The sequence below is a fragment of the Nansenia antarctica genome (genome assembly GCF_963989245.1).
Source record: "Nansenia antarctica genome assembly, chromosome: 15".
In the NCBI taxonomy this organism is placed as follows: domain Eukaryota; kingdom Metazoa; phylum Chordata; class Actinopteri; order Argentiniformes; family Microstomatidae; genus Nansenia; species Nansenia antarctica.
The window spans coordinates 28,280,821-28,304,684 of record NC_137685.1 but is presented as its reverse complement, the minus strand read 5'-3'; the positions used below and the strand labels follow the sequence as shown (position 1 = coordinate 28,304,684).

Genomic DNA, 23,864 nt, shown 5'->3' with positions numbered 1-23,864 from the left:
AGTTCTACGCACCCTGAAGATTTAGGCTAGTAATTCCCCTTAATATTTTCCAATCTGCTCTTAGGCACAGGGGTTAGTTAGTGAGGTTGTCACCGCTAGCAGTGGATAACACAACCACAACCACTACCCAACCGCCTCTGGTTGTGCTGGGACTCTCCACTACCCCTGCTATGACTCTCCACTACCCCTGCTATGACTCTCCACTACCCCTGCTGTGTCATGAGGCTAGCCTAGAATGGGTCTTCAGGACTAGGATTGAAGGGAGAGATAAGAAACGAGAGGGGACGATGACGACAGCAACAACATTGACCTCTGGACTGAGAATCCCAGCAGGACTGGTAGCACGGCCGTAAGAGCATTCACCTTGTTTGAACTGCAGAAGAGTCACATCAGCTATGCCTCTCATAGACAGATTTAAAAACACTGGTTCCACACCCAGTCCTTTCAGTGCCTTGTCAGCAGCAGGGGTGGGGAAGAAGAAGTGTTTTTTATTCAGCGTCAAACAAACACCCTGACATGGCTAATTTAACGGTGCTGCTGAAGACCAGATACAACACTTCAGAGTCACGTGCTGGGCCGTGCCTTTTCAGGGCTCATGTTCAGCTTGGTTTGAATTGAGCTCCAGAGAGGCCAACCTTGGCCGCGAGACATGACGGAGCCGGAGCAGGCCAGCCACCACGTTGCCACTTCTGTGTAAAGGTGTGGCCTTGTAGCGTAGAACCACGGATCCGCAGGCAGCACTAAGGACTTTTATTTCCGTTCTTAGATAACACTGTGGGACTCCAGACCGCCAACAGCTTTGTCGTTACTTGTCTAAAATGTCAACATCCGAAATGTTCATCGATAACCTACTAAGAAACTTTGCAGCCTCAAAAATTATATTCTTCCAAACACAACAACTAAACTTTTGGCTTTAACTAAGCATTTTTTACCTGTAATTTTCTACAAAAGTGTACATTTCAGAGTTTGAGAAAGAGCGTGCCATCGGGAATCGGTTCTAGACGGCGTCCAAATGTTGACACAAGTGTCCAGTTGGAACAGGTTCAGGCACTGCTTTATGTATCCTCACTAAACAAACCCTATGCAAGCGCTGGTTTAGCAGAGCATGCATACATTGCCCTAACAGTGTTTTCCTGCAAACAACGATAGACACCAGTCAGAGGCATTGGCCTCTCTCAATGGTGATTGGCCTCTCTCAATGGTGCGTGTGTGTGTGTGTGTGTGTGTGAGTGTGAGTGTGTGTGTGTGTGAGAGAGTGTGACTGTGTGTGTGTGTGAGTGTGTGTGTGTGTGTGTGTGTGTGTGTGTGTGTGTATGCGTTACACTGGACAATACACTGACCGATGAGTAATACGTAGTACTAGTGTTCAGCCTAGCCTTAGAATATCTGGAATAGACATGAGCAGCTAATTGTTGCAGCTAATCGGTGTAGAAAACCACTAACCTTTCAAGAGGGACTACAACAAAAGACAGCAAGTAATTCCACTCTCTGAAGAAGACATTGCAGGTAAGGGCTAGTTTACCAGGCTGTGTTTGGAGGCCTGCTTCATGGAGAACAATAAGTAAATGGATAGGGTTGTTTTCATGTCTTATCAAACCGGAGACTGTGTGTGTGTGTGTGTGTGTGTGTGTGTGTGTGTGTGTGTGTGTGTGTGTGTGTGTGTGTGTGTGTGTGTGTGTGTGTGTGTGTGTGTGTGTGTGTGTGTGTGTGTGTGTGTCTGTGTGTGTGTGTGTGTGTGTGTGTGTGTGTGTGTGTGAGTGTGTGAGTGTGTGTGTGTTAGGGCTGCACGATTTGGGGAAAAAATCGAATTGCGATTATTTGGACAGATATCGCGATTGCGATTAATTTGCGATTTTTTTTTTTTTTAATAGCAAAAAAAAAAAAAAAAAAAAAAAAGGGGAGTTTTTGTAAAGTGTGGCCATATCTCCGGCTAGGAAGGTCGTATCAACGTGCAGTTTGTTTGTACGTCTTCAGGGGACTTAGAGGCTCCCTCCTCTAGCACCCCCACAGCCCGAGCTACGAGTGAAAGAACTAAACTTACATTGGGTTGCTTTAAAGTTGGGTTGCTTTAAAATCAAGCTTCAGATTAAAACATGTGATGGAGCATTACTAACCTGACTCAGGTGGTTTGTTTCACACAACCATCTAGGAAAGCTTAATTGGAAGCTGTTTGGAAAAGGGCAGGTACTTTCAAAAAATACTTGGCAGGTGATTGGATGAATCTATCTATCACCTATTTTCAGAGAGCATTACCACATGATACCATCAAACTATTAACTGCTCTAATTCTAATGCAAGGATGAGAACTTAAAAGATATGAATTGGGACAACATATTTATTTATGTTTTTTTTAAACAGCAACACCATTTTGTTTCTCTCAACAAGTGTCTTTTTTTTTTACGTTCATTGACGTTGACGTTCATTGACGTTGAATCCGACGCGCTGTATGACGTATCCCATACGGGTAGTGGTGTTTCTCAACCCTCTCCTCGGGGCGCCCCAGCCGCTCCACATATTTGATCTGTTCCACCACCAGCACACCTGATTCAACTAATCAAGTCCAAAGCAATAATGATTTGGACTTGATTAGTTGAATCAGGTGTGCTGGTGGTGGAACAGATCAAATATGTGGAGCGGCTGGGGCGCCCCGAGGAGAGGGTTGAGAAACACATAGTGAGTTGGACTTGTGATCGGAAGGTTGTGAGTTCAAATCCCGCCTGAAACCACACCACTACTAGTGTGCCCTTGAGTAAGGCACTTAGCCCTCAGTTACTCCAGGGGGAATGTCCCTGTAATTCGTAATTGTAAATCGCTTTGGATTAAAAAAGCGTCTGCTAAATGGCAAAAAAAAAAAAAAAAAAAAAAATTTGTAAAAAAAAAAAAAAAAAAAAATCGCAGGCAAATCGCAGGCTTTGCGATTAGCTAATCGCGTCATTTCAAATCGCGATTTCGATTTAAAATCGATTAATCGTGCAGCCCTAGTGTGTGTGTGTGTGTGTGTGTGAGTGTGTGAGTGTAACCCTATCTCGTATAGAGTGAGGTAGCACTATGGGCTCTCATTGTTCCTGTAGCAGGAACCCAGTGTTGTCACTGTGCATTCTCCACTCTAGTGCAAAGAGCAGGTCGTAAATTGCAGCTGCAGGTTTCAGGCCGAAGAGCATCCGACATGGTGATAATAATACACTGACTGACCCAGCAGGCCAACAGCTGAGGTTAGGATTCTCTTCCAGAACGGCTGACGTGCGCACACGCACACACGCACACACACACACACACACACACACACACACACACACACAACAACAGATTTGACAAGAGTGTGACACTAATCCTTTGTAGAAAAGCCAACAAACAGCCTGAGAAAATAAATAAATAACTGTCACCCTATGTTTTAAGTGTGATTGTGTGTGTTGTCCTCCCCCTCTCAGCTCTGTTGCCCTGCGGCTTCATAGAAACAATCAACAGGGAACTAGGTTTCAGCTTCACTACCTAGTGTCTATGCACCAGAGCAAACATATCCACTGACTAGAGCTACACGATATTGGAAAGAAATGACATTGCAATATCGATTTATTTTGCTATATATATTTCCATATGAAACAATACAGTACTTTACATCAGATGACTTGAATAGCTCTAATTGGAAATAATGAATCATTCTAGAATGATTGGGGTAGAGGTGTGCATCTGCATATATATATATATATTTTATTTTTTTTAATTTTATTTAAAGCAGAAAAATGAGTTTTTACTCAAGACGTTTTTAGAGCGAGAATGTGGATGGGAATCGAGAACCGGTTCCACGATCCGATCCGTGAATTAGGTGATCCGTTACACCCCTACATCCATTACACCTGGCTGTACCAAACCACACCAGATTGTAGCCAAAATAAATAACACATGGCCAAACTAGAACTGGAGACAAAGCCTGTGTGTTCTACCACAGGAGGTATGCGGGAGGGAAGGGAGGACTTCCCTTTAACGTTGCCGTTACCTCTGGTTCCTGTTGCCATATCTGCCACCTTCTGAAACGCATCCAGGAAAGAGCCTGTGACAATGATGGTGGTCCTGGAACAGAACAAAACAAAAAGTACAGTGAGAGAGATTCCATTTAAAACCACATGAACCAGTTGTGCAGCCATCTTCAGATACAGATGTTTTCTGATAAGAATATGTTGATGCCCAATCAGGCTTAAAATCCTTCTTCCTTGTCATTTGGGTGTGTAGACCAATTTCAGTTATTGATAGCCGACATCGTTTTGAAGACCTCTTTTCTAAATCACCGGCAAGGAGGGACACTTCTCTTGTCGACTGTTACCGTGGTGACATTGGTCACAGGACTAGATACTTCCTGACTCTGAAAGTAACCTATGGGCCAAGAGATACTAGAATCCTAGACAGGGGAAAGTGGTCGACTAGTGCACTGGAGTGGTGATCAGAAGGTCATAAGTTCAAATCCCACCTGGGAACTCCACCACTAGTGTGCCCTTGAGTAAGGCACTTAGCACTAAGTTACTCCAGGGAGACTGTCCCTGTAATCTCTAATTGTAAATCTCTTTGGATAAATGGTTAAAATGTAGGAAAAGGAGAATCCACAGTTTAAATAGGTCGAGACAGCCAATGTTAATTTAAGCTAACTTGAGCTACTGCTAACAAAAAAAACTATGGAAGTGAATGAGTGACGGAGAATAAGTTCAAAATGTGCCATTGTTTTTTTTAACATTTAAGTTCAAAATTGTAGCGGCTATTCAAATAAATCAGAACCATCATTCCTGGGCCAAAGACTACTTTCAAGGTGGGGAAGCATCTTGTAATTTGGGTAAACTAGGCCTAGGCCTGAAAAGGGTCCATATGTCGGCACTTCTCAAGTCACGTAAATCACCAAAAAGCTTCTTTTTTTTTTTACGTGTTTTCCGTTTTGTTCCCTTCATATTCCGAAGGTGTTGAAGAGCCCACTCAATATAACAAACAACATTTTTCGAATCACTAAATACTTATAATTTGTGAATTGGATTCATTGTATCATCTGCCGTCCTGCTTCGTAAGCTACTGGGTTAGTGATACATGGCTTGTAACCAAACGTACGTTTTAGGACGTGTTCAAAAGCAAGGACTGTGTGATCATCTAATTATGAGTAGTTATGTTTTTAGCATGTTGATGTTCCATCAGCTTGTTGTGATGTGCTAAACATGCAGTTAGGTAGTTATAGCAATGTTTTCTTTTTAGTTGCTTAGGTAGCTACCAACGTGATGGTTGCAAACGCGTGTTTTGATTGAGAGCGATTTTCTCCAATTCTTCGTTTCAGGTGTACCAACATTCAAATAAGCATATCTTCTTCAACTATTTTCAATGTATCACACATCATTTGAAGCTTACAATCTGCACATTCATATCCTGTAAAGAACTGAAAAATGACCTGTCACAGGGTCTGGTGAAAGTCCCCAAGCCCTACTTGGGGACTTTTTCACCAGACCCTGTCACATATTTGAAATAGCTAACTGGTGGTTTGATACATGAAGTCCCTCCACAACAGTTTACGATAAGTGGATTGTTGACCACCCCCCCCCCCCCCCCCACCCCCATCATACATATGACGTCATATGCCAGAGTCTATCTTTAACTGTGTGTTGAATATTTATCTTAAAAAGGTCCAGATCTGCGTATAAAGCAAGTTTGCAGCAAAAATATCCAGGGTCTTGCAAATTTATTTATTTTTTTAAATTTGTTTTTCTGATTTTATCCCTTTTTCACCCAATTTGGTATCCAATTGCACCCAACCTAGTATCCAATTATCCCCTGCCTATTGCGTAGGATCCGCCGCACGACCCCGTGGCCGGCAGCCCCAGAGGAGATAGCCAGGCAGACTAGCTGTCTGGCTCCTCGAGCCCGACACCGTTATTCCAGCACCAGACGGGGGCGGTGTTGCGCGACGGATCCTTGTCCGGAAATAGTCCTATACCCCCCTTGGGAGCGGCCGCTCCCTGTGGGCCCCGGCCACATCCGGATCTGGCGAGACCGGGATTCGATCCCAGTCCCCGGTGGGCAGCTTGCACTAGAGGCTAATGCTTAGACCGCTGCGCCACCGCGGGGCAGGGTCTTGCAATTTAACCAGGTCTTCAAAATGTTCAGGTACACGTGTTTGCAAACCCAGGTGGCAAGGTTTAGCACACTTATGTCTAGACTTCTCCTAGACAGACAGCTCTCCAAACGACTGCTTCCTTCTAGGTTTCCCATACAGTGTGCCATGACTAAAGGTTAGGGGATTAGGCCGCTTACCCCAGCCTGCTCCAGACGGGCTGTGTGGAGGCATGGAGGACACAGTCGCACTCAGGAGCCAGTGTTCAGAGTGCAACTGGAGACCGTTTGGCACACAGGGAGCCATCAATGGCTCTATTGTGAGGGCTCTATACTGTTCTACCGCAGAGCCGGGTGGTATTGCCTCGGAGGAGCAGAGTATCAGGTGATGTGACTTTGAATGACCATCTGAAACACTGAGGGAATGAGGCCCTCTCTGTATGAACACTGATCAGTGGGCCGGATTCCTATACATGTTCAATCATCGGCTAGTTTTTCTTACTAAAAGGGAACTCTTTGATATGAAGAGCAAAGACCTACCATTGGGTAGCATTCCACGATGAGTGAGTGTATGATAGGCTAACTTGTCTTGTTGTGAAGTTTGTGCCCTTCATGACGACTGTCTGTCTGTTTGTTTGCTTGCTTGCTGGCTGGCTGGCTGGCTTGCTTGCTTGCTCCTGGAGTGGTTGAATGCCCTCCGGTTGGCCTTGGCAGTTTGCTAAGTTAATGCCAGGGCTAATTGGGCATGAGTGAAGCGGTGGTTGTCGGCTAAAGTGGTCCGCAGGGAGAGACCCGTGCCACTTCATTACATCTGAGAGGACTGGATGGGTATTAGATCAGAGGACTGGATAGGTAGATCTGAGAGGACTGGATAGGTAGATCTGAAAGGACTGGATAGGTATTAGATCAGAGGACTGGATAGGTAGATCTGAGAGGACTGGATAGGTATTAGATCAGAGGACTGGATAGGTAGATCTGAGAGGACTGGATAGGTATTAGATCAGAGGACTGGATAGGTAGATCTGAGAGGACTGGATAGGTATTAGATCAGAGGACTGGATAGGTAGATCTGAGAGGACTGGATAGGTATTAGATCAGAGGACTGGATAGGTAGATCTGAGAGGACTGGATAGGTAGATCTGAGAGGACTGGATAGGTATTAGATACAAAAATGTCTATGGGGCTGAATGTTATATTCAGAGCAGGGCAACACAGTCCCATATGGCCAGGAGGTCAACAGTGAACAGGCTGGTCGCTGTGTGTGTTTATATTTACAACCTGGTTTATGGACAGCTTTCATAACATAAAAAGATCTTGTGAGTTAGCTTTAGGGTTTTTCATAGCTCCATGATAAACTAAATCTTCTGGTCATTAGAACCCTATTCTGTTTGTATTTGTCTGACACATGCACCCCTGCCCTATTTACTAATTCATTGGATATTGACTAAGTGGGGTGGCAGAGGCCATGGTTCAACTCCTCTTACCTTAGCTGGGATTGCAGCTTCACTCCTTTTGTGACAAAGTCCTCCCAGGCTGGGTAACTAGTCTGTAACGCAAACAAGCACACACACAGAGGGATCAGTATAGTTACACAGTAGTAGTAAATCATTAGCCTATAGCCGTATATAAAACATCCAATGCTAGGGGCAACCTATGAGATTAAATTGCTTGAGATGATTGAGGCCAGTTTGATTTTGTCATCATGTTTTATTAGAACATTGACTGTTTCTGAGAAATGCACCAGCCGGGTCAGGGGGTCCGGAGCAGTTAAAAGGCTGCAGCAGTGAACAGGTCAGTATAGTATACTATAGACCACCGCTGGTGTGTCCTTCAGTTTCACAACAGGCAACAAATGTTGGGTAATGTCAAGAAAGATTATGAAGAAATCTTTCCTGGCTGGAACCAGATTAAGCTACTCTTGGACTAATGAACAATTACATTGCAGATTCTCCATTGTGCATGCTTTTTTTGTCCATGGAAGACGTAGGCCTAATTAGAGTCAGGGAAACTGGCATTTTTCAACTATCCCACCGGTCAGATCATAAAACTGACCACTGAACCAGCCAAACAACTCTAAAACATTACACACATTTTCACTGGTATATATTTTTTTTTTTTACAACATAATGGAAAATGAATTCCACAGAAAATGGGCAAAACGTAACCTGGCTTACCCAAGCCTGTGTTGGTAAAGTGTGGATAATGCCGCTAAGACAATAAGTCTCAATGCGTTTAGCCTCTTATGGACCAAGCCAAGCTGTTGGCCCCCGCTGCGAGCTACCACGCACCTCGTCTGAGTTAAACACATTAGTCTTCAGGAGATAACCCCAGGCAGTAGCCACCGTCACATGAACGTCTTTACCCCCCTCTCTATTGGCTTTCATGGGTGGCCACTTCAGGTCTGCTTTATAAGGGCCCTGAGCTTCCCTCATTACCCTCTGCTCACCTCTTTGTAGGAAAACTGCTAAAAATAGAATGCCAATGCTCCCTGGTGCATAGTCATTTCCTACCATTACAGGGTCAAGTCTCCTGCTTTTTCGTCCATAATCCGATGGCCCTAATCCTGCCCTGCCCGAGTGACCGACTGTTGAATACAGGGTCAGTGTAGGGGTGGGAACGACGTTCAGCTTGCGATAGAATGGCCTACATGTAAAGTGATAGAATGGCCTAGATGTAAAGTGTGTTCCATCCATCGCTGTGTTCTTGCACATGTAGGCTATTTCGTTTGAGTATGGTGCAAAAGAAATGTCCAGTGGGGGAAATAGGTATTCAACACATCTAAAACATTTTAATTCAACATATTTCCATTGCAGCTATTCACATGAAATTTAGACCAGACATTGCTATTTAGTCAAAACTACACAGCAAGTTTTGTGCAATAAAGGGGAATGACAAAGGAAAGAAGTATTGAACACGCTAACTGAAATGTATTTAATATTTGGTGGCCATTGTTTCCGATGACAGCTTCAAGACGCTTCCTGTACAAAAAAAACTAATTATCAGGTGGGGTTTTGGCCAATTCTTCACAGTCTTTAAATCGTGAAGATTCCGGGGGGGCCCACTGGTGAATCTTGATCTTCAGTTCCACAAATTGTCTATTGGATTTAAGTCTGGCGATTGACTAGGCCACCGGCCACTTTTATTTTCTTCCTCTTGAACCAATTGAGTCTCCTTTGCTGTATGTTTTGGATTGTTGTCCTGCCGGACGATCCACCCACACCTCATCATCCTGGTAGACAGCAACAGATTCTTCTCAAGAATTTCCCGACATGGGACATGGCTCCATTGATCTTAATTTTGATTATTTGGATTCCACCAGTATCATGTGAAGAGAAACAGCCCTATACCATGATGCTTCCACTTCCAAACCGCAGATATGGTATTTTTAGGATCATATGCAGAGACATTTCTCCTTCAAATATGGCACATTGTATTGTTATCGAAAATGTATATTTTTGTCTCATCTGAACATTCTCCCAGTAATCTAGAGGCTTCTCCAAATGTTCTGTAGCAAATTTCAAGCGAGCTCCAACATGCCTTTTCTTCAGTAATGGAGTCTTCCAGGTGATCACGAATGGAAACCATGGCCAGTGTTTCCCCTAGGTTTGCTGCCTTGGGGGGGTGGCATGGACCGTGGCATGGACCCCCCAGGGGGTAAGACCCTGCGACATACCGGCGTCATGTCCGGGGGGGTATACTTGTAAATTAAGCCGCCTCACGCTACGGAAACAGGAGACAGGCTCCTCCTGCCCTATGGGCCATTAGGCTCGAGAACCAGCGGTTCTCAAGGCTACTTACTTATGTGGTCTTGACTACATGTCCATTTTCTCACCTGGTTCTTGCTGTCTCTCTCTCTGGTGCACCATCCTGCTCTCTTTCCTTCTCTCCCTCTCTATCCTCCTCTCTCCCTCTTTTGTTGTCAACCAAAAGGCATACATAACAACCAGAGTATTTATAATCTAATAAGAGGTATAAATTGATCCATATCAATTAATAACATCATTATAATTGAATATTGGATTGCTGTGGGCAATGCAGTCAGATAATGTCATTTTGACATTACTCTCTCACCTGAAAAAAAATTCATGTCCAACTATAAAAAACTGACATTTCCAATGCTTCAATTCAATCCACTGTCCATGTACTGTAAATATGCCATTATGGTATTACCATAAAGCCCAATTCTAGTAGAATAAGAACGATTCTATGTCTACTTTAAGTCAGACACTTTCTAGTCACAATAAAAACGACCAATTTTAACCAACTTTCTCTGTCAGACACTCAGCAATTATATTTTGCTAACGTTTCAACTTGCTTACTTTCCATCTGCAGACATCACCTGGCAAAAACTCTCTCACGTCGCGCGCACACTCGCGCACACTCTTGTATTATTCTCCAGCGCGGCACAGTGCGAAACGAAGTGTGGAGATAGGTTTGGCTATGCGAGACTACTGGCGGACTAACGTTACCAACGAGCCTATGGGCTTGCCACTCGCCAGATTCGGGTTGGGCGCGTTTAAAAACGCAGATATTTTAGCCTGCTTGTCAGATGTTTGGTGTTTACGTCCGTAAACATTCCTCTTTCTTGGGGGGGCGGGGGGTTCCGTTAGGGGGGCGGCCCGCCCCCCCAAGGCAATGGTAGGGGAAACACTGCATGGCAGTGGAGTGCATTGCCTATTGTTTTCTTTGTGACAACTGTACCCGCTGCTTCCAGGTCTTTCTGGAGCTCTGCTCGAGTGGTCCTGGGCTCTTGGGCAACTCTTCTGACTAACTTTCTGACTGCCTGGTAAAAAATCTTGCGAGGAGCTCCTTTGCTCCTTTGATGGTCGAGTGATGTTCCTTCCACTTGCGGTAATGGCCCCAATGGTGCTTATAGGAACATTTAGGAACTGAAAAATCCATTGGTAACCAGTGCCATTAGCTCTTTGAGAGAGCTCTTACCCATCAAGAGATGTTTCTTGCAGGAAAGCTTGGGAACAACTTATTTGTTTACTTGCATTCAGAGGTGGGAAACACTTTTTAAAAGAGTGGAAGTACTTACCCACCAAACTGCACTAACCCAGCTGATTCAAATTAGCATAGGTAGGAGAACTCATTAGTGGCATAAGCTGGTTTAGTGCTTTTTCTTATTGTGTACAATACTTTTTTCCTGTGTCATTCCACTTTTTTGCACATTTTTATTGGAATCATACAATTCCTTTAGCTGTGTAGTTTTATTGAGTTCATACCAATGTCTGGTCTAAATTTCATGTGAATAGCTACAATGGAAATATGTTGAATTAAACAATTGTTGATGGGTTGAATACGTATTCCCCCCACTGTAGAACACATAGCCAGCTCTTCACTGGCTTCACAGTGGCCTAATGTGACCCCTCTGCCGCCCAGGTGTGAGGCCTCTGGAGGAGGAACAAGGGCTCTGTTCAAGGGCATCGTGGCTGGCACCAGGGTAGAAGACAGGGGAGAGGGTGTTTGTTTAGTGCCTCCAGTCTCTGGAAGGAATGTGATGTGTCACTTTTTCCACCATCAATTCAAAAACAAATGGAGCTTCGTCCTTTAACAGAGGTAGCGACTGTTCTGGAATGCTCCTAGAAAACTCTATATTCACCATGAAAGCAGGGGACAAGAGGACAAAGAATGACAAACTAGTCAAATAATTTACTTTCTCCTCAAAGTACAACTCACTTCATGCCATTAACAAACCAATCGTCAAGCGAGTTCACAGACAGGACTTTATTAGTGAAAGCCATAAGTCACAATGATAACAAGCAGCAAGGCCAGTCAGGGAACACTTTGCATTTTTTTGGAAGCTTCACAATCCTAACCAAGGCAAAAACAACCCCTTCATTTACAGGATAAACATAAGGTCCTTCAGGCAGGAGAATTATATATCTATCTATTACGTTATACCAGCTGAGGAGATTTGAGAGAGAAGAAAATGAAACAGATAAAAATGACGGAGGAGGGACTTCTGTGGAAACTAACTGCATCATTCTCTCAACCGGTTTCCCAACACAAGCATACTGAGAAATTCTTGTTTTGCATTGACAAAGAAAATGGGTGAGGTTAATAAGTGTTCATTGTTTTATCGATCAAACATTTAATTTGTCATCACAAAGTCTCTTATGCTGTGTTTGAGAGACACTGTTTGACTTTGTCATTAGGCTAATTGAGTGAAAGTGATTACTTTAAAAACAAAATGGTAAAAACAGTTACAATGCACAAGCAGAGGGTTCAATGAATGGGAATTAAGTTCCCATTTTTACCATTTCTAGCTCCCTTTTTTTACCCCATAACAGTGTGTATTCCTCAAATGGCCACTACTTGTGAGGGACAGTTTGGCCTGGCAAGCAGTTTAGCACTAGCCTGTGAAACATTGGGCATAGCAGACACATTCCCCAGACACTAGCCAAGCCAACACTGGTCTGAAATCACAGGCCAGAGTCTGACCATGCATCCATGGTCCGCAGCTCTACACTGGTCTGGGCTGCGCTGTTGGCACAGGTAGCTAAGCCAACACTGGTCTGGGTGGGACAAAGCTAACCAAGCCAATGCTGGTCCTGATCTGAAGCCTCCAGCCTGGGCTTTGAAGTAAGCAAGACTCCTGTCCATGGTCCATTTTTGACCGTGCCCCAGGCTGTTCACCATTGTTAGAGCACACAACCAGAAGTGGAGGATAGGATATCTAGTTTCCCGAATCTCTCTGGTGAGATGGAGGCCACAGCACCTGGCAAAACCTGATCTGGATTCACAGGAGGGTCACGGGTGTGGAGTGACGGGGCGGGGCTTCTCTTAAATGTTAGAGCTTAGCCTGCGGTTGTCAAAGTTTAGGCTAGGAAGTATACTTCAATGAAATCCTATGATGATGATAATAATAATAACATGCACGCACGCACACGCACGCACACCTGCATTTATAAGCAATGGGACAGTGAAGTATTTATTTATTTTTGCTCTATACCTTTGGCGCCCAAGTTCGTATTTGAAATCAAACAATTACTATGAGGTTAAAGTCTCGATTATCATTTTCACCACTTAAAAATGACAACACTTCATACAAGACTTCAGGGCACCAAAAGTAACGTGACAGATTCATTTTATGTCCAAATTAAGCACTAATATTTAGCATTTACGCAACAATCCTTTGCATGCAATAACTGTCTGAAGTCTGCCACCCATAGACCCCACCAGACACCGGGTCTGTTCTCTGGTGATGCTCTGCCAGGTTGATACTGCAGCCATCTTCAGTTGTTGTCTTTTTGCCTAAAATCTTATCATCAGGAAAAGAAATGCCTGTTCAAATCTATTTAAATCCGCAGATTGACTTGGCCTGTCAAGAACATTCCACTTTTTGGCCTTGGAAAACTACCTAGTTGCTATGGCAGTGTGTTTGGGGTCATTGTCTTATGATGAAGCTCTATCCAATTTAATTTGGAGGCATTTGCTTGTACTCGAGCAGAGAAGATGTTTCGGTACACTTCAGAATACATTCTGCTGCTGCAGTCACATCGTCAATTAGCCAGTTCCTGTGGCAGCTATACATGCGCAAACCATAGCACCCCCTCCACCATGCTTCACAGATGAGGTGGTATGCTGTAAATCTTCGGCTTCGGCTACTCTGGTACATGATAATATTCCTCTCATCTTTCCACAAGACCTTTTTCTAGACCTCTGCAGGTTTTTTAGGTACTTTTTAGCCAACTGTAACCTGACAATCCTTTTTGAGGATAACTAGAGGTTTAGGTCTACACCTTGTAGTGAAGCCTCTGCAGTTTGGCTGGTGATGTATTCTACAAATGGTAGTCTCTCCCATTGTAATGATTCCAAACTGTTGATTGTGGCAAGCCTAATGTTTTGCCTATGTTTCTGAATTTCATTGACATGTCTTTGGTCCTGATTTTGACCGACACCAATAGCAGACTCCAAATGCAAAGCTTAGAATCAATACTAAACATTGACAGCTCTTATGCCAAATTATGTGATGGAACATACCTGACTTACCAGAAACACCCGTCAAGCCAATTGTCCCTTTACAATTAAATAAAATGTGTTGTCATTTCTAAATGGTGAAACCAATATACACAAATACCGTCAAAAAGCTATGAATCTCTACTTTAACCTTATAGTAGGCCTAACTGTTTGATGTCAAATCTTTGCAGTATAGAGCCAAAAGAAGAACAATTCTGTTCCCATTAGTTATGCAGGGCACTGTGTGTGTGTGTGTGTGTGTGTGTGTGTGTGTGTGTGTGTGTGTGTGTGTGTGTGTGTGGGTGTGTGTGTGTGGGTGTGTACCCTTCAACACACTCAGCCTTATAACACAGGGTTATCATGAGTTCCAGACTATCTGAGAGGAAACCAGGGCCAGAGATATAACAGAAGTGGATGCTTTTCCTGTGTCAGTCAGAAGGCTTGGAGTGATCCACCCAGGAGAGGCTTTCATGGCTTCACTTCCCTGATTCTTATTTCTTCTCCCTAGTGACGACAGCTCTTGTGAAGTTCCTCCCCAGAGCTTCTCTTTAAACTGCATGAAAGCCTTTCTATCAGGGTTGACTCCCAAAGAGAACCTCTCTCTCATGTTGTTGTTGCTATAGGAGGGAAGAAGCAAATAATCATGCTTACTGAAAAAAAAAAAAGTCACTCACCTCCCCTCCTGTTCCCTAGCTCCTAACCCTCCTGTTCCCTAGCTCCTAACCCTCCTGTTCCCTAGCCCCTAACCCTCCTGTTCCCTAGCTCCTAACCCTCCTGTTCCCTAGCTCCTACCCTCCTGTTCCCTAGCTCCTAACCCTCCTGTTCCCTAGCTCCTACCCTCCTGTTCCCTAGCTCCTAACCCTTCTGTTCCCTACCTCCTAACCCTCCTGTTCCCTAGCTCCTAACCCTCCTGTTCCCTAGCTCCTAACCCTCCTGTTCCCTACCTCCTAACCCTCCTGTTCCCTAGCTCCTCCCCTTCTGTTCCCTAGCTCCTAACCCTCCTGTTCCCTAGCTCCTAACCCTCCTGTTCCCTAGCTCCTAACCCTCCTGTTCCCTAGCTCCTAACCCTCCTGTTCCCTAGCTCCTAACCCTCCTGTTCCCTAGCTCCTCCCCTCCTGTTCCCTAGCTCCTCCCCTCCTGTTCCCTACCTCCTAACCCTCCTGTTCCCTAGCTCCTAACCCTCCTGTTCCCTAGCTCCTAACCCTCCTGTTCCCTAGCTTTTAACCCTCCTGTTCCCTAGCTCCTAACTAGAGATGCTCCGATCTGATCGGCGCCGATCGGTATCGGCCGATATGGCCTTGATCGGTTTTGATCGGAGTTCTCAAAACGGCCGATCAAACACGACCGATCAGTTTACAAAATGGCGTCGCCAGTCTGGAAATATTACACAGTGTCGGAAAGAGACAACAAATATGCCGTTTGTAATGTCTGCTCAAAAGAAATACCTCGCGGAGGAACGCACGCAAGGTCTTTCAATACCACGAATATAATACGGCATTTGCTGCGTTCGTTGATTCGCTCCGAGAGCGCCGAAGCGCACACTGGGCTCGACGTCATAAAGGGACCGAGTGCTTTGATTGGACGAGAGGCGTTCCACGAGTGCTGGTCAGAGTTCCAGCGCGACTTCACGAGCGTAGTGTAGGTAGTGTTCAGCGACGTCATGTGACCCAGCGAGCAGGAAGTCACTAAGCTAGACTAAGGCCCATAGCAACAACAACTATTAGCGCGCGAGTTTTAGGTCTTCCTCTGTGCACCTTGCACAAGTGTAGATAGCGAGTGACTTTTCAGCATAGCAGGACATATTTTAGATGATAAGAGGAACAGGCTGAGTGCCAAAAACGCTGAGATGCTTGTATTTCTCAAGGCTAATCTTTATTTATTTTATTTATGGACTTTATTGTCATTATCTTATTATTAATTTTTAATTATAATAATTATATATAATAATAATAATAATTATTATTATTATTATAATCATTATAAATAATTATTAATCTGCCAGTGATGCTGCTTAAGAAGTAAGGTTTGAGTCTGAAATCTCCTTAGGTGCAATGTTTTGTTTTTTTGTTTTATTGATTATTGCTGACTTGCTGTCTTATCTCCTCCTAAATATGACTTATTTTATATTTGGCTATAGCCTGTTTATGTTGCAGTTTAGTTTGGGTATGTTTATTGTTCCTCAGGAAAGCTACTGTATACTATAAGCTCCAAGTTCTCTAAGAGCCCCTAGTTCCTCTCATTCGAGTGGAATGTTGCACATTTGATGTGACAGTGTACATTTTATTTATTATGATTTTTATTTTCACATTTTATTTGTTTTTCCTGAAGTAAGCTACAGGTGGTTGTGAATTCAATAAAACAGATGGTTGTCAATTCATGATACTTTCTCATCTCCTAATTTCATTTGAATACTTAATATACAATGTCAATGGTGTTAAGAATAATAAAAAACATAAATAATGCTACACAATAAATAGAATGCTTCAATTGCCATTTTCGACGCTGTGATCGGTGATCGGTGATATCGGATCGGCAGATCACTGATTCCAGTGATCGGTGATCGGTGATCGGCACCAAAAACCCTGATCGGAGCATCTCTACTCCTAACCCCTCCTGTTCCCTAGCTCCTAACCCCTCCTGTTCCCTAGCTCCTAACCCTCCTGTTCCCTACCTCCTAACCCTCCTGTTCCCTAGCTCCTAACCCTCCTGTTCCCTACCTCATAACCCCTCCTGTTCCCTACCTCCTAACCCCTCCTGTTCCCTAGCCCCTAACTAGTATTCAACTAGTGATGCCTGAAAGAGAGCAGATGTCATTGATGGTGTAGCAAGAACAGTACAGTCAACTAACGGACAGGTGGTAATTCATTGTAGCTGTGGTGGCTAGCTTGTGCTTCATTCACGCCCGCCAGAGCTCCAGCAACAGGAGAGTCAGTCTGGCTCCATACACGCTCCATTTCCGTGATTAATAATTAAGAAAAAAGATGAGACGGTCCAGCTCCTCTCTACTGTTGGACTGATACTAACAAGGGCCCTTGGGATGCCGGGGGGGGGGGGGGGGGGCTACAAAAAGCCTCAGTAACAAATCAAAAGCTAATAAGGCTGAGCAGACAGTTGTTGTTACCCACCTCTAATAATATGTTCTCACCACCAGCCGTTAGTTACCGAGCATGATGGAGAACCTACGCTGGTGCTTAAGAAATCTATGAAACCTCTCTAAGCCAGAACCACGGGTGCTGAACAGAGCCTCACAATGACTTGGGTTATCGCTCATCCCCCTCTCCTAACACCAGGACCCGTCACCCGCCACAGGTACAAGCCTAACAGGGTGCAGTTGGGGTTGCTGCAACGTTTTTCGCTTTTCCACAAGGCTTTTCTGTGGTTGAGAGGGTTATTGAAACACCTAATGTAGACCTATTCAACTCCAGTGATCCCTACTGTGTCCTGAGCCGGCACCTGAGAGCTGATAAACCCAGGCCTCTCCCTCCCCCGCTTGGCCCCCGGCATGGCCGCTCCCAGATTCCATGCTTGTGTAATGACACCTCGGCAATCGCCTACCCTTACGCTTTCACTTTGGTTATCTCCTTCGCTTCTGTAAACGACAGAGCAGCAGCGCACAGGAGGGACGTCCTTCACGAGGAGTGGCTTACGCTGCATCAGGAGAATAGGTGTGGATGTCAGTATGGTTGTAAACACCTGACTTACTCTTTCCTCAGTTCTTGTGCGGGGGGGGGGGGGGGGGGTCATCCAATAACAATGAGCTTTGTCGATGTGCACGCACACCCTATTGCCAGGAATCACAATGAAACTATGACTCAAGCTTTACTCATCCTCCCACCTCTAGATTCCTCACAGAATCAGAATTGCGTTTAGTTTCCGGTGTTTGGAGAGACACACTGGCTTGGAAGGTAGGGCTAGTTTAACTGGCGAGTATTAGGCTGTCTATTGCTGGACTAAAAGCCATGTTAAATGACAGGCACCTCCATTGTAAGTGCTTTTTGGTCCAGGGTTAGGTTTAACTTTAGTCCACAGCATGTCTTACCCATCAGCAGTAGAATGGTTACAGGATGGGGGACAACAAAGCAACAATAACAAAGTCAACATCTAAATCATAGCAGCCCCTGAGCTAGTGAGTATGAGTTGAACCGGACAATCAGGAGGTCCTAAAGACAACAAATATCCTCACAAATTAATTTCTTACAAAATAATGTACCCAAAAGTTCAATATAGACCTAGTGTATAGTGTAATATGGTTATTCAACTCCCCGCTAACATACACAACTGTAGATACTTTATAGAGCCATCATACACAGCCCAGGTCTGGTGTGGTGTGATTTGTAGTTGTTGTTAAGGAGAGAACACATGGTTGTGCAGGCAGTGTTTGGGGGGTGGAGTGGAGTGGAGGACAAGGTAAGCTAACCAAAGAGGCTTCGTTTCCTACTCCTAACAAAGTTATTTATTATGCTTATGCTCGTTACAATATTACGGCTAAACCTCAGACCTTTTTTGGGGACAGTATAAACGGTCTCAGAGAGCGAACGTCACTTCTTTTCCCTGCCAGGATGTGTGCTTTGCCCAGCTCTTTATGTGTATTCTCTGTCAAAACGAGAGGTTTTTGCCCTCGGGCAGCGTTCTCAGTGGCTCTCTGCCCAGTCTAGGCTACACTCTTGTCCAGTGTTATTAGCTGCCTAGCGTACACCGTTTCCACAGCCCAGTGCAGCAAGCAGAGATCACTTCTTCAGAAGGTGACACACAGACGCCATTTAACTTCCACACATGTCATGGCATGGCACGGTTGGACAGAGCCTTCTGCTGTGACGGCCCCAGGGCAAGGAGGGTGGTTCCTCACATGGTGATCCCCACTGCAGCTTTGGCTTCTGGTCAACTCAGTCCGGTCCGTTTCATGATTCACCAGTAGGGATGACCTGTTTCAGGTAAACACCCTGTGAGGCACTTGTCTTTATGAGCTATATGAGATCACGGACGGTCACAACCGGGAATACGGGAACACTGAGGAATAGCATGATAACATACTGGGCCTACAGATTGAATCTACTGAAGCAACTGTATATCATTTTTGGTGATAAAAAAGGGGGGGAAGTAAAATGTGGCTCTCAGTGTGCTTAAATAACTGTGTGTTATACGGATGCTGTTGTAAGGTTTATGTAGACATTGCAGCATCCCAGATCCCTTCGCCAACTCCCACCTTAAGAGAGATCACCTTCAGAACGGGGCTGCATGAGAAAACGTGTACACACTGGTAGCACTATTTACGCATGACAGATGGGGGTAGAAGAAAAAAAAAACGGAAGGAATGTGCCTCGCTAGGCAAGGAGTGTCACAGGCTAATGCCATTCCCAATATAGAGGAGGCAGAAATCAATAAGCATTCACTCTAGGTTTATCAGGAAAGGCTATGAAGAGAGACTCAGCTTCGAGCAGCGACACAGCCATCTCCAAGACCCCGAAGGACCAGGAGACGAGAGACAGGATCAATGGCTGTTGAGATGGAACGGAACAAGGTTCCCTGATTGGACCTGGAGCTGACCTTATTGCCATTCTCGGGACATTCTACAGACACAGCAACAAGCGGCATGTCTACTCTTCAATACGCTGACCCTCATAAGACACATGACACCACCGTGTTCTCTCTCCTCCGGGTAGTGCTAGAAATAGAAGCCCGCCTCAGTTCACCATTCAAGTTAGGCTACTTCCAGCACACACTATAACGTCTTACTCTGATGGTGAGGGAGTCCTAATGATGCACATCGATTGAATATAAATGTGTGGGGAATACAGAGCCAGCTGGTAGGGGTGCCCTGGTGGTATGTGCCACGCTGGTAATGTGTTGGGGGGTGGGGGTGGTACTCTACCATGCTGGTAATGTGTTGGGGGTTGGGGGTGGTACTCTACCATGCTGGTAATTTGTTGGAGGGTGGTACTCTACCATGCAGGTAATTTGTTGGGGGGTGCTGCCACTGTGCCACTTCCCCCCGTCAGTGACGGTAGCCAATGGCAACATCTCACCAGCAGAGCCAACTGCACAGCCTACTCATACAGTACGACTGTAGCCTACAGTACGATCTGAGCTAAATACTGATGGAAGAAATAGAGGTTAAAACATAATAAACACATCCTTTCCTCTGCCTCTCTTTTCCCTTTACCTCTTCCACACATGTTTAGCTACCCATGTGAGAACTTGACCTTGAGCTAGAACTTATAATATAAGAATTAATTAGCCTAAATATATCTTTCTAAAATATTTCAACATTTTCAGTGTTTTAGCGGTTGTACCGAATGATGTGATATTTGCGGACATTCATAACAGGGAACGGAAAAGTGCATTTATCAAACATTTAAGAGAGAGCTGGCTACTTTTCTTCTCACTCAGAGGGTCTGCTGCAGGGGTCTCAATGATGTCATATCCTGTCACATTATGATTATCAGTTGATTTGATCCAAAATGGTGCCTTGAAATTGGTTGCTCCGAATGATATCAGTGAAAAAACATGTTGGTGACAAAAGTGATTTGGGGAAAGCAAACATTTCTACATAAAAATCCTTAACCATTTTGCAGTATATTGTTATAAACCCTTGTAAAATCATGCCAGAATGTTTATATAATAGTTGTAATCATTTATTATATTCATTTTAGATATTTTAATGGCACATTAGCTGGTTGCATTTGTGTTCGGACGGTTGTACCGAATGACTTTTCAACCCTTTAAAGAGCTGAAAGTGCCTTAATTAGTAAAAAATCACCATAAACTATTTGTGTATTCAATAAAGGAGAGCAAATAGTGTTAGTTAACATAATGTTTATATTAATTGTTCATTTTTGAAAATATTACATTCAGACACAAAATGTACACGTCACGTCATTGACCCAATTACAGAAAAAGTAAATGACATTTCCGAGAGCGAAATCTGTTGTGGTATTTAAAAATGGCGGTTAGCGATGAACTATGAACATGGGATGACGATGTTGTGACCAATCAACGGTCTGCAGCGTCACACGTCACACACAGCCTGGCAAAAAGTACCTAGTAGTTCCTAGTCAGGAAGGGTAGCTAAAACGGCCCGGCTCGGTTGGCAGTGGAGAAAGCAAAACAAACCGGGCTCACACGGTCCGGCACGGTATTGGAAAAGCGCCATTGGGGTCATCAATCCTGAGACAGGGTACGGGCTATAAACACCATGGAAAGCACAGTGGAAAAGGGAACTGAAAATGTGTGTGGGGGGGGATTCCCTGCTGGATACAAGGGAACAGCTCACAGACAATGCCAATGGGCTCTCAAATGCCTGAAGGTCTATCAACACTATGGATTGCTGTCGTGTAGAGACCAATTCATCAATGGGCAAAAATAGATTTGCTAGGGATCATGAAAGTGTGCATTGCACAAACTCATATTCATACCACTTGTTATCAACAGTACGATGTGGAGCTGTGTGTACGCGCTCTTCCTGTGGTTAGTGGCTCATTACCATCTAAACCAGGACAATGGTTACACTCCTACACTCTGGCTCTTTTGCTTATTACAACAACTCAGTACTCCAAATTGCAGGGTGTAATCTCCCAAACAGCTGAGGAGGCAGTTTAACAAAGCTCCTCAATGCTCACCATCGCCCAATGCTGAGAATAGGTTAGTTTCATGCAAAGGCTTTATGTAAGCAAGAGAATACACACACACACACACACACACTTCTTTGCCATACTTCAATATGACCCTTTTATGACATGGGCACTGTTTTGACTTTAAATGGTGGAAGGATTTTCCACAGAGGGTACTTGTGAGGTGGAACACTGTTTGCAGTCACGCACTTGTCTGGGCTGTGAACACAGTGGAGAGTGGAGACTCTCCAGTGTGAGTTGTGAGCTAGACATACCGAAAAGGAAAAGTGTCAGAAGATCTGGTAGGATCTCACAATCCCCCAGTTGAATGACATCCATGCCCCTTTTCAACATTGTGAAGTGAAACAATGGCAATAGTTCAACAGAACAGGGCATTCCAGGCTGTTGGAGTCACAAAACAACCAATGTCACGGTCTTAAAGTTGAGTTCTATGCTTATTCGTCACAGAAAAGCACATTGCGATGTGACAGAGCCTGGAGGGCAGACTCACTAGTATATCTCTATCTGGCTAGGGCTGGACACAATATTGCTACATGCATTTACCAATGAATTCATATTCTTTAAATAGTATTTACCTAGAAACGGGTGACTTTGCGCTTTTCACAATGACTCATTTCCTCTTCACCTGTGCGCACTGAATGGATGTGCATTAACACAAACCACTGAATGAATACATGCATTAGTACACCACTGAATGAATACATGCATTAACACATCAATTGAGCTCTCGGCCTCTCACCAGCATTGTGTGACTTTGTGAAATGGCTTTTGAGACACTATAGCTAGAAAGGGAAATGGACTTTCTACTCATCCATCCACCTACTAGCAGCACAACCTAGCAACTGAATAACAGGCCTATTGCTAGCTGACAACATCTGACTACAACCAATTATCTGACTATAACACATGCAGATGATTCGTAGGTAAGTAGCGTCCATCAGAAGAGGACGTGTTTATTCTGGTGCATTGTTCCTGTCTGAGACAAACTTTTACTAGGGTTCATTTATTGCAGGTCTCTTAACTAGCACGCATGGTTTCTTCACGTGCATCAGTTCTGTCTAAGGTATGAGTGTGTATCAGTTCTGTCTAAGGTATGAGTGTGGGCCAGTTCTGTCTAAGGTAGAAGTGTGTATCAGTTCTGTCTAAGGTATGAGTGTGTATCAGTTCTGTCTAAGGTAGAAGTGTGTATCAGTTCTGTCTAAGGTATGAGTGTGTATCAGTTCTGTCTAAGGTATGAGTGTGTATCAGTTCTGTCAAAGGTATGAGTGTGTATCAGTGCTGTCTAAGGTAGAAGTGTGTATCAGTTCTGTCTAAGGTAGAAGTGTGTATCAGTTGTGTCTAAGGTATGAGTGTGTATCAGTTCTGTCTAAGGTATGAGTGTGTATCAGTTCTGTCTAAGGTATGAGTGTGGGCCAGTTCTGTCTAAGGTAGAAGTGTGTATCAGTTCTGTCTAAGGTATGAGTGTGGGCCAGTTGTCCAGCTAGTTGGCTGGTGTTCTAGGTTCTAGGCCCTGGACAATCTAGACAATTTAGAATAATATTACAATATTTACAATAAAGACCATTCATTCTTACCTTCATGTCGCTCATGATGGTCTGGCAGAGCCCTCCCAGAGCGCTGCACTCCGCCTCGATACCCGCGTCCATGTTTACAGTCCACGGAAAACTCACTAACTTATAATACTACTACTGAGTCTGACCACACTGACTCCAAGTTATTTAACTACCTTTAGATAGATAGATATCTTTATATATAAAATGTCCGATTTGGTATAGTTTGACAAAATAATGTACACGCGTAACGTAAAATCTAAAAATAGACCAAAATATCGCCAACTAAAAAGGAGAATCCAGGGGGAGGAGGGGGGAGAACTCTACGTGGAAGAATTGTACAAGCAAGCTAGCTAAGCTAACTCACACTAGCTAACTAACACTAGCACCAGCCAGCCAACTCGATACATCTCCTTGGAGAAAACCAGACATGGTTACATTTAGAGTCTGAATTCCTCCGAATTAAGTTTCCTTTAAGTAGCCAAATGTATCCAGAAATGTATCCAGCTCCACACGGTACCTGTGTGACTAGGCTGGCTGCCTCTCTCCTTCACTAGATTGAGCGGTGAAATGTGGAAACCTCGCTTAAATAAACCTCAAATGACCTCAAATAAAGCCTCCCGCTGGTTCCCATAATCCAGTGAAT

At 44.2% G+C, this 23,864-nt stretch overlaps 1 protein-coding gene across 1 annotated transcript in view; it reads right to left on the bottom strand.

The window, feature by feature from the left end:
• The window catches only part of mtss1 (MTSS I-BAR domain containing 1), a gene marked incomplete at its 5' end in the record, with an annotated part of 76,718 nt that extends 53,404 nt beyond the window's left edge, over window positions 1-23,314 (bottom strand). The window contains 3 exons of the mRNA XM_080545698.1: window positions 3,995-4,068; window positions 7,560-7,621; window positions 23,243-23,314. Of these exons, the coding sequence (XP_080401824.1) occupies window positions 3,995-4,068; window positions 7,560-7,621; window positions 23,243-23,314 (208 nt within the window). The remainder of the gene's footprint in view (window positions 1-3,994; window positions 4,069-7,559; window positions 7,622-23,242) is intronic.
• Between the last annotated feature and the right edge of the window lie 550 nt (window positions 23,315-23,864).